The sequence below is a fragment of the Mytilus galloprovincialis genome, chromosome 5 (genome assembly GCF_965363235.1).
Source record: "Mytilus galloprovincialis chromosome 5, xbMytGall1.hap1.1, whole genome shotgun sequence".
Lineage (NCBI taxonomy): Eukaryota > Metazoa > Mollusca > Bivalvia > Mytilida > Mytilidae > Mytilus > Mytilus galloprovincialis.
Genome location: NC_134842.1, coordinates 72,122,057 through 72,133,644, shown reverse-complemented (window position 1 = coordinate 72,133,644; position 11,588 = coordinate 72,122,057). Strand labels below are relative to the sequence as shown.

Genomic DNA, 11,588 nt, shown 5'->3' with positions numbered 1-11,588 from the left:
AACGATGGAAATGGTCGTTTGCCCTGATGAGTGTTAAATCTTCATGGTTGGTTTGCTGTCTATGTAAAGTCATTCTAGTCCGCAGTTCATTTTTTGTCTCTCCAACATAGAATTCCTCACAATTTGAACATATGAGAGAATAGATGACGTTTGAACTTTTACAAGACATATTTTGCCTCACAGTAAAATGCTTTCCATTTTTGAAATAAATTGAACTTTCTTCTATTAAATTTGGACAAGTCATACATCGTTTATCGGTACATTTTTTTACAATTGGCACAGTTTCATTAAAGTCAAATTTTGAAGATGTTAAATATCGTTTCAGACTTTTCGACTGTCTTTTGCTGTTGATAATATATATAATATAAAAACATACAGGAACAATTTTACTGTCAAATTTTAAAAAGACACCTTATTATAACTAAACAAACAACCCAAAAATTAACAAAAATAAAAAGTTGGCTAAATGAGATTTCCTTATTATTAAAAGTTGAATAAATGAGAAGTCACCAATGTGTTTCCATGTAAGTCATATGAAACGAGTGAGTGGTGAAAAATAATGTTTATCCAATTCTTGGAACAATGGATGTATATATCATACACTTAGTCTTCTGTGCACGAATTAATATTTTTTTACGCAAACATACCGTGTAATCGTAATTGTTTTCCCTCTCTGTCCGTTATGAAGAGAAATTATAGTTACTAATTAGTTGCCGTGTTATGAAGCCGTAGTTTACCTATTGTCACCTTATAGTAGACCATAAACAAAGAAGAATGGATATTGATCAGGTGTATAACATGTACAATCAGATACTAGTTTATTTTAATAACAGATTCATGCTTATTGCGATCACCGGATAGTTGCGAGACAGGTCACGCTAAGGTAATTTTGCATACGGAAAATATGTCGGCGAATTGCTTTCTGGAAGCAAGCAATTTAAAAAAAAGTAAACTTCTTCTAAATGTAGACAATTTAAGGATTTTCTCTTAAAAAAGTATATGTACATAAGTTTTATAATGTAAACTATCAGTTTCGTTATAAAACAAAAACCCATATGCATCATTTTTTTTAATTTGAGGTTTCATATGACTTTAAGGATGCATGTATTTCAGCAAAGTCAATGTCAATATTTAGACAAACACAAGAAAATGTCTGTATCAAGTTTTGAATATGACAGTTTTTATCCATTTGTTTGATATGTTTGAGCTTTTGATTTAGCCATTTGATTAGGCACTTTCCGTTTTAAATTTTCTTACGAATTCTTTTGTAATTTTACTTTTTATTACATATCATTTATTATTTTTCAGGCAGATACAGTCACAAAGTAAAGTCTGTATCGTTTTCTATTGTACGATAAAGACCATTTGAGAAAAGATGGCAGCCCTGTCTGAAGAAGAAGAGAATTATGTCCGATTAGCTTTTTTATTGAAAGGAGTGTCACCAAGAGCAGTTCGTGTTTTCTTTGACGGACAATTTCCACCTGCGAATCTATCATCAACACTGAGTGTAAGCTCTAACACTCTTTTTGGCCTGAAAAAGAAAAGAGTTTTGAACCAGGCTCAGTGGGATATTTTGTTTCCAAGAACTGGTATGATAAATAAGACTACAGATTCGGGATAAATTGTGCAACTCAAAACAGTAGCAACCCCAAACACATCCAACTAGAATGCTCAACACCACACGACTATAATCATAGACAGATCACTCTTGAGTATAATCATGTCAGACGAGGTGTGAATAACATGAGCTAATGATTCTTATACTTAAAGTGTTACAGGTGTACCTTATTCTACTACTTTTGATGTTACTGGTGTACCTTATTCTAATACTTTGAATGCTACGGGTGTAACTGATTCAAATATTTTTTACCTGATTCTAATGCGTTAGGTGTTACTGGTGTCTTGATTCTGATACTTTTGATGTTACATGTGTACCTTGTTCTTATATTTTTACCTGATTCTAATGCATTAGGTGTTACGTGTACCTTATTCCTATATTTTTACATGATTCTAATGCGTTAGGTGTTACTGGTGTCTTGATTCTGATACTTTTGATGTTACAAGTGCCTGATTTTGATACTTCAATGTTCTATATATAGAAGTGTCCTTGATTCTCAATCTTTTGATGGTATCTGGATTCTCAATCTTTTGATGGTATAGGTTAAATACCCGATTCTTATACTTTGATCTTACATGTGTACCGGATTTAAATCATTATTAAATTTTACAGATGCTTCTTATACTTTTTATGTTACAAGTGTACCTGATTTCAATAACTTTGACGGTACAGGTGTACCTGATTCTAAAACTTTAGTCACAGGTATATCGACAGCTGTCAATTTACAGGTATACTTTTCATGTTTCAGGTGTACATGATTCTAATATTCTCAAACGTTTGGTTGTACAGGTGTAACTGAATCTGATACTTTAAATTTGATGTTACAGGTTTACACGATTCCTTATAAACTTTTAACGTTATAAGTTTATCTGATTCGTAAATTATTATGTTACAGGCGTTCCTAGTTCCCAAAGTTTTGATGTAACATTAATGATTTGTTTGATTAGAAACTTGACAATGGTTACTCAGCCAATCAATGGATTTGACAGTCTACCACTGCCTGGGGAGACAACTCCTGGATCTGATCTAGCCAGGATAAAATATTACAGGAATATACTAGCCCACCATGATAGTAATAAAATAGAGACTGTCTATTTCAATACAGCATGGACAATTATATCAGATGTAAGTTTTAAAACATATAAACCAAAAAGGCCTAATGAGCTTTTCTCATCACGTGGCGTTTGTCTTTTTCGGACGTCGTCGTTACCGTTTTAAAAATCGTCTCCTCTGAAACTATGGGACTAAATACAATCTAAGTTAGCTGCAATCATCATCGGTGTATTTAGTTTAAAAGATGTGCCCAACGACCTGTATAGTCTGACAACTAACGGAATCTAACTTTTCCTAATTGTATTGCCTATTATCTTGAGCACTATTATAGATCTGGAGAAACTTTTAATTGTAATTTTATTAGGCAAGATAAGTCTTGCAAATAAGTCAAAATGATTGAAATGATTAGACTTATTGCCCTTTATAATATATATATTTATAGAAAGATAGAAACTTTTTTTTAAAAAGGAAAAGGGTAACATCACACAAAAATAACGAACTCCAAAATATACTTACAAGTCAAATTTTGCCAATAGAGTTAGTAAACTGTCACTTTTCAGTTTAGTTTAGCTTTGCAATCGGGTTTTTGCACTCTTTTTTGTTTTGAATAAAAAATAAAGGATATAGAGAAAGACTAAAAAGACTAAACGACCACCAATACAAGAACAACACAATTATATTCTTGTCTGCAAAGTTGGAGAGTATCCTTTGATGAATATGCACATATACCAATAACAAAACCAAAGCAATACCATTTTCAATGTTAGTATATGTCACTGAGGCTGTATACAAAATTTCAATTAATTTAGTACGTCAGACGCGCGTTTCGTCTACATAAGACTCATCAGTGATGCTCATATCGAAGTAGTTAAAAAGCCATACAAGTACAAAGTTGAAGAGCATTGAGGATCCAATATTCCAAAAAAAGGGTGTGCCAAATACGGCTAAGGTAATCTATGTCTAGGATAAGAAAATCCTTAGTTTTTCGAAAAATTCAAAGTTTTGTAAACAAGAAATTTATAAAAAATTACCACATTATGGGGAATTGATTATGTTTTTGTCTTATTCTTATATTTATAAATTAATAAACCTAGGACATACAAGACCAAAACTGATAGAAGAAATTATACAAACAGAGACAGAAAATTAGCACTACATAATATATATATAAAAAAGGAGACAACAGGTACTCTGCAAGGGTTGTTGTACATAAAGAATTTATTTGAACAGATCGATTGTACACAAATAAATCATTGAAACTAATTAATATTATATCGTTTATTGAATTTGTTGTTTGTAGGCTGTAAGTAGATTGGGTGGTCAACCAATGAATAAAGAGTGCCAAGAATTAAAGGTGAAAATCTTAGATCAGTCAAATCAGGCAATTATTTTAGTTTTCAAACAATCTCAGGAAGAAAGAAAGGTTCTGAGACAAACAGTGAACAGTTTGGAAAAAGAGCACTTAGAAGTGACAGAAAATATGATGAAATTACAAGATTCTAACAGTACTTTACAGACTGAGCACTCAAAAGAGTCAGAACATCTGAGTAGGTTACAAGATTCTAACAGTTCCTTACAGGCTGAACACTCAGATTTGATAGTAAATCTGAGCAGTTTACAAAATGCTCACAGCACTTTACAGGCTGAACACACAAAAGTGACAGACAATCTTATCAGGCTAAAAGATTCTCACATGACTTTACAGGCTGAGCACTCAGAAGTGACAGAACTTTTAGAAGACCCAACACCATGGAACACCAGAGGTATAATATGCTCATTCAAACATGAGAAAAAATTTAGGTGATACAGGGTAATATCTTTCCAAAATGTCTGCGTTTCTTATATCCTATAAGGTGTCCAATGTAGGACATTTGATTAATGACGAAGAGTACTAGGTGATCGTGATATCGATGGTCGAAGATGTGGGTTTACATAAAAGAGATAGCAACTTTACAATACCTCACGCTTAATGTTTTATTTATCTAGATTATATTAAGTTTACTGTTGTCAAGAGGTTGTTATAGATAGATTTGTATAAGAAGCGGGTTTCAAATAATTTTACGAATTACGCGTGTATGTTTTCCGCTTATTAGATGTTTTTTTTAGAAATCATTCTGAATTAAGAATCCTGACAGAGCGTAAGCAGATACTTTCCTCTCAGACACATGTTAATAGTTTACAACGAGCCAAAGTTTTCGGGTATCAGATTCAGCAATCCGGTCACTCCACAAAATAAATGCTTCTTCAAAGAGAACTGCAGAAGCTATATCATTTGTTAGGGAGGCTTAACATTACGGAGAATTCCCTGCCCCTCCCCCAAAAAATCAATTATTCGTAATAGAAGTGGGACATTTAAACACGTATCGTATCTGTATCTGATACGTATACTAGTTCAGTGATAATGAACATCATACCAAACTCCGAAATATATAAAAGAAACTAAAATTAAAAATCATACAAGAATAACAAAGTTTGTCGGACAGGTTTAAACTTACCTTGACCCTATTTGTATAGTTCATTGGCTAGTGCTTATTTCATGCTACACTTGAAGTAAAACTTTTATCTTAGAGATTCAACATCAATAACATCATTATTAGTTAAGCAGGTGAGCTATTTTTATTGTATACTCTTGTTTAAAATGGCTGCCATGATACAAAAACAATTTACAGTCTGCCGAAACTTAACAAAACCTGTTGTTTACCTTCCATGTGTAGACATTCATTAAAATGGAAATCCTATTAATTGTATTGCTTTGTTTTTATCAGAATTAATTATTTGCTTTTCACAAAAATGTGCAATACGGTCCTGACTTTGCCAGTTTACAGTGTTTATTTTGTTGTTTTGTTTGCTTGCTGTTTCACCATATATCAGCTTATCAATAACATAAGCTAGTCTTGAAATGACTACAATATATAACATAATTATTGTTTTCTTCTAAGGACAAATACAAGAGGATGTAGAAGTTTGGAAAGAAGATGACAAATTGTTTATAGATACAAACAGAGCAAAACGTGTATTAAAGTGTATTAAAGAAAATGGATGTGTTGTTGTCACGGGAAGTCCAGGTACAGGAAAATCATTCTTGGTGCGTCATGTAGCTCTAGAGATGCAAAAAGAAGGCTTTGATATATTACCAGTATCAAACCCGGAAGAAATTCGCAATTGGTACAATCCAAGTAAGAAGACCCTATATGTTGTTGATAATTTTTGTGGAACATATGCTATAAATCAATTGCAGTTTGAAAACTGGAAAAATCTGTCGGAGAAAATAAAAACATTAATAGAAAAGAAACCAGTTAAGTTAATTATGTCTTGCAGACTACAAGTTTATAACGATACAAAAATGAAATCTTTATCATTTTTTCAATCTTGCGAATGTAATCTTTTGTCTGAAGATATGTGTTTATCAAAAACAGAAAAACAATCTATTGCTGAATTTTATTTGAAAACAAACGCTTTCAAGATCAATGAATTTTATGACATGTTTGATTGTTTTCCTCTTTTGTGCCAGTTATACAGCAAAACCTTAAAAGGAAGTATTATCAATTTCTTTAAGAACCCTTATACAGTTTACAAAGAAGAGATAGATAAATTACAGGCAGTGGGAGCACATGGCAAATACTGTGCGCTTGCTCTATGTGTCATGTTTAACAATTGTGTGAAAGAAGAATGGCTAACAGGAAATGTAGACAAAGATATCAAAACAATTATAAAGAACACGTATGAAGAATGTAAGGTGGACAAAGGAATGTCACGATTGGTTCTTCGTGATGAACTGGATTCCCTTACCCATACTTTTATCAGAAAGGATGGTGAAATTTACAGCACGATTCATGACAAACTGTTTGAATTTCTGGCTTTTTACTTTGGTAGTGAAATGATTCAATGTTTAATTAAAAATGCTTCAAGTGAATTGATAAGTGAAAGGTTTCTTTTTAAAAAGATAAGCAATAGTGATAATTTTATAGTTGTTGTTCCAGAAAGATATCAGAAAATGTATATAAAGAGAATGGTAGATGACTGGGAAGGAGAAAATGTAGTGGATGTCTTCTGTAACATTAATATGAGCAATCAAATTTTCAGACAAAGATTTTTAGTTTATATACAAATTTTGGAAGTATCACAGCAGACACAATTGGCTAGGCTTTATGATAAAAATAACAATAGTACTCCATTGATAGCGAGCTGTTATATAGGAGATACTGATCTGGTCACATGGTGCTTATATAATTGTGTCAGTAATATAAATCATTGTCAAGATGGTCATACTGAAATTGTATCGAGGTTAATAAGCAATAAGACAGACTTAAAAAGAAAAATAGGTATTGGAGAATCGGCTCTGTTCATTGCTTGCCAGAAAGGATATTCCGAAGTATTGCAGTTGTTAATAATCAATAAGGCAGACGTTAATAAGTGTATAGATACTGGCGAATCACCTCTGTTCAATGCTTCTGGAAATGGACATATCGAAGTAGTGCAGCTATTGATAAACAATAAGGCAGACATTAATATGTGTAAAGATACTGGAGAATCACCTCTGTTCATTGCTTGTCATCAAGGACACATTGAAATTGTTGAGATTTTAATAAACAATAAGGCAGACATTAATAAGTTTAAAGATACTGGAGAATCACCTCTGTTCATTGCTTGTCATCAAGGACACATTGAAATAGTTGAGATGTTAATAAACAATAAGGCAGACATTAATAAGTGTAATGATAGAGAAATGTCACCTCTGTTCATTTCTTGTCATGAGGGACATACTGAAGTAGTTCAAATGTTAATAAACAAAAATGCTGATATCAATAAGTGTAAAGACACCGGAGAATCTCCTCTGTTTATTGCTTGTCAGAATAATCGTATTGAAGTAGTTCAGATGTTAATACACAATATGGCTGACATTAATAAGTGTAGAGATACTGGATCATCACCTCTGTACATTGCTTGTCAGAATGGATATACTGAAGTTGTTCAGATGTTAATATGCGATAATACAGATATAAATAAGTGTATAGATACTGGAGAATCACCTATGTTCGTTGCTTCTAAGGAAGGACACATTGAAATAGTTCAGATATTAATACACAATAAGGCAGACATAAATAAGTGTAGAGATACTGGAGTATCACCTCTGTTCATTGCTTGTCAGGAAGGACACACAGAAGTAGTTCAGATGTTAATAAACAATAAGGCAGACACAAATAAGTGTAAGGATACTGGAGAATCACCTCTGTTCATAGCTTGTCAGAACGGATATACTGAACAAGTTCAGATGTTAATAAGCAATAAGGCAGACATAAATAAGTGTAGAGATACTGGAGTATCACCTCTGTTCATTGTTTGTCAGGAAGGACATACTGAAGTAGTTCAGATGTTAATAAACAATAGGGCAGACATTAATAAGTGTAATGATACCGGAGAATCACCTCTGTTGATAGCTTGTCAGAATGGATATACTGAACAAGTTCAAATGTTGATAAACAATAAGGCAGACACTAATAAGTGTAAAGATACTGGAGTATCTCCTCTGTTCATTGCTTGTAAAAACGGATATACTGAACAAGTTGAGATGTTAATAAACAATAAGGCAGACATTAATAAGTATAGAGATAATGGAGTATCACCTCTGTTCATTGCTTGCCATGAAGGACACACTGAAGTAGTTCAGATGTTGATAAACAATAGGGCAGACATTGACAAGTGTAGAGATACTGGAGAATCACCTCTGTATATTGCTTGTCAGAATGGATATTATAAACAAGTTCAGATGTTAATAAACAATAAGGCAGACATTAACATGTGTAGACATACTGGAGAATCACCTCTGTTCATTGCTTGTCACCAGGGACATACTGAAGTAGTACAAATGTTAATAAACAATAAAGCAGTAATAAACAAGCGTACCGATACTGGAGAATCGCCTCTGTTCACTGCTTGCGATAATGGATATATTAGAGTTGTTCAAATGTTAATAAACAATCAGGCAGCCATTGATAAGTGTACCATTACTGGTACATCGCCTCTGTCCATTTCTTGTCGGAAAGGACAACTTGAAATAGTTAAGATAATGATAAATAACAAGGCAGAAATTAATAAGTGTACAAATAGCGGAGTATCTCCTCTGTTCAATGCTTGTTACCTAGGACATACTGAAATAGTTGAGATGTTAATAAACAATAAGGCAGACATTAATAAGTGTAATGATAAAGACATGTCTCCTCTTTTCATTGCTAGTTTGAAGGGACATACTGTAGTAGTTCAAATGTTACTAAACAATAACGCAGACTTTAATAAGTGTTCATATACTGGAGAATCACCTCTGTACATTGCTTGTCAGAATGGACATACTGAAGTAGTTGAGATGATAATAAACACTTATGCAGACACTGATAAGTGTCACATGTGTAATGATAAAGAAATGTCACCTCTGTTCATTGCTTGTCATGAGGGACATACTGAAATTGTTCATATGTTAATAAATAATAAGGCAGACATTAATAAGTGTACATATACTGGAGCATCACCTTTGTACATTGCCTGTTGGAAAGGGCAACCTGATGTTGTAAAGTTGTTAATAAAAAATAAGGCAGTAATTAAAAAGTGTGATGATGAAGAAATATCTCCTCTGTTCATTGCTTGTCAGGAAGGACATACTGAAGTTGTTAAGATTTTGATCAACAAAAGAGCAGACATTAATAAGTGTAATTTTACTGAAATATCACCTCTGTACATTGCTTGTCACCATGGACATACTGAAGTAGTTCGCATTTTAATAAAGAAAAAGGCAGACATCAATAAGTGTAACGATAAAGAAGTATCACCTTTGCTCATTGCTACTCAGGGAGGACATACTGAAATTGTTAAGATGTTAATTAACAATAGGGCAGACATTAACAAATGTAGAGATACCGGAGAATCTCCCATGTTAATAGCTTGTTCTAAGGGTCAATTTGGGATTGTGGAATTGTTATTAAAAAATCAAGCAGATTGTAACTTAAAATGGAATGGCCTGACACCACTAGACATTGCTAGAAGAGAAAACCATACCAATATTGTACATTTATTACAGAGACAGAATGCATATACTATTATATACAGTCGAACCTAGGCAATCAAGATAGATCAATTCATCTATAATGCTAATTTAATAAAGAGGACCACCACCACATTCAACTTATCTAACAAAAACAATACGGAAAGATAAATAACTTTAAAAATATTTTATTTCACAACGTCAAAACTGTGCACTAATATCAACTTGTTACCGCGATCGTGTTGATTTTCTTTATAATAATGGTTGTACTGAATTTTGATAAAAAATATATCTATTTGATTAACCTAACCTTGTTTAGTTTTCATTTTATTAAATACTATAACATGTTTTAGTAATAAGTGAACAGAATATATAATTGTAAAGATTGATTGTTAGATGCACATGTCTGTTTCACGGGAGGGTTCATCTGAGGGTGACCTTATTTTTGTTTCCCCTGGACCCATTGGACCATTTCAGCTTTTGCCATCACTTGATTTATATAGTCATACCCTTTTATTAACCACAAAAAAGAATCTTTTCTTGGTATCTCTTTGGTATTTTATTTCTTGTACAGGTTATACGTTTTGATTAATTTGGCTGTAGGAAAAAAATAATCCTAGTGTTTAAAAAAATAGTACAAACATTGCATATTGACATAAATTTTCAATGATGATATTTACAAATCTTAATTATCTTGGCAGGTAAAGTTTCCGGTTTGAATTGTGTTTTTATTTTGGGTGAATCAGTTCACTTGTTTGAGAGCTATTCTCACCACTTGCCGTCCGTCGTCGTCCGTTATTTCTTACAAAAAAATCATTGAAAATACTAACTCCAAATTGGAACCAAATTAGGCCACAATCATCACTGCCGAAAAACACTCGTGTTTTAGTCACACGATTGTCTTACGAATACCAAATTTCAAAAAATGCCCGCACACCATTGATTGTCTATCTTACGACAGTTATACATTCGTTGCGCTGTCGTGTGTCGTGAGACGAAAATTGGACATGTACCTACGATTGCTCTACGATGTTTCGTCGTGCCACCGTCTTGTAGCTGTCGTGAGCGTGTCTTACCACAGTCGTGCGACAAACACATTTTCGAGGGTACAAACATGAAACATTTTGATAAAACAATCGTACGACTGTTGTACGACAATCTCACGACTGCCGCAAGCCACTCGTGATACAGTCGCACGATTGTGTCACGAATACCAAATTTCGTACGATGCTCGCACAACATTGATTGGTTATCGAACGACAGTGGTACGTTTGTCGTGCAACATGTTTTCGTTTTATTTAAAAGCATACAATTCGACGGGAATGAATGTTTGGAAAAACATACCGTCTGTCGTTTAAAGAGAATGTCTTTAACAGCAGAACGATTACGCCTAGGCCTGCTGGATAGGCTCCTTGCCGTACTCAAACGAGAGCAAAATATGGTCATGTTAGGATTGATTCTAGCCCGTGAACAGTATTTGAACCAGGGAAACGCCTGACGTGATGGGTTAGGACATGGATCGAACGGCGTCTGATGTTTTTTGCCGTACAGTACACTCTTGCAAGAGTGGGAGCGGGAATCTGCCGGTGATCTCGTTGGATTCATGCAGAAGGAACCTGTCATATATCAAGAGTATTTACTGAGAGCTGCCCCGCGCATCATCAATGGTTGACTGTGAGGCCTCCACACGCTTCGTGAGACTGGAATAAAGATAACCATGACCCTGCGCTATATGGCCAAAGGAAACAATAACCGCAACCTAGCAAACTCCTCCTCCCCCACAACACCATATCAGGGTTCGTCCCGCAGATGACACATGACATTGCGTTGATGAATATCTTGGCGAGTTGATGTAGACTCTTAACACACTAGATGGATGGCGCC

The 11,588-nt window shown here is 33.8% G+C and overlaps 1 protein-coding gene across 1 annotated transcript; it reads left to right on the top strand.

Moving 5' to 3' along the window:
- The first annotated feature begins 1,314 nt into the window (after nt 1-1,314).
- On the top strand, nt 1,315-9,956 carry LOC143074136 (uncharacterized). Its single transcript, XM_076249683.1, has 4 exons — nt 1,315-1,589; nt 2,514-2,743; nt 3,972-4,434; nt 5,611-9,956. Exons 1-4 carry the CDS (start codon nt 1,376-1,378, stop codon nt 9,777-9,779), a joined length of 5,076 nt encoding a protein of 1,691 aa, XP_076105798.1. The 5' UTR covers nt 1,315-1,375; the 3' UTR covers nt 9,780-9,956.
- Nucleotides 9,957-11,588: the final 1,632 nt, after the last annotated feature.

Coding starts and splice junctions, on each gene's coding strand:
- LOC143074136 (XM_076249683.1), top strand. CDS start 1,376: ATGGCAGCCCTGTCTGAAGAAGAAGAGAATTATGTCCGATTAGCTTTT. Junction 1,590..2,513: donor TATTTTGTTTCCAAGAACTG/GTATGATAAATA, acceptor ATTATGTTACAG/GCGTTCCTAGTTCCCAAAGT. Junction 2,744..3,971: donor CATGGACAATTATATCAGAT/GTAAGTTTTAAA, acceptor TGTTGTTTGTAG/GCTGTAAGTAGATTGGGTGG.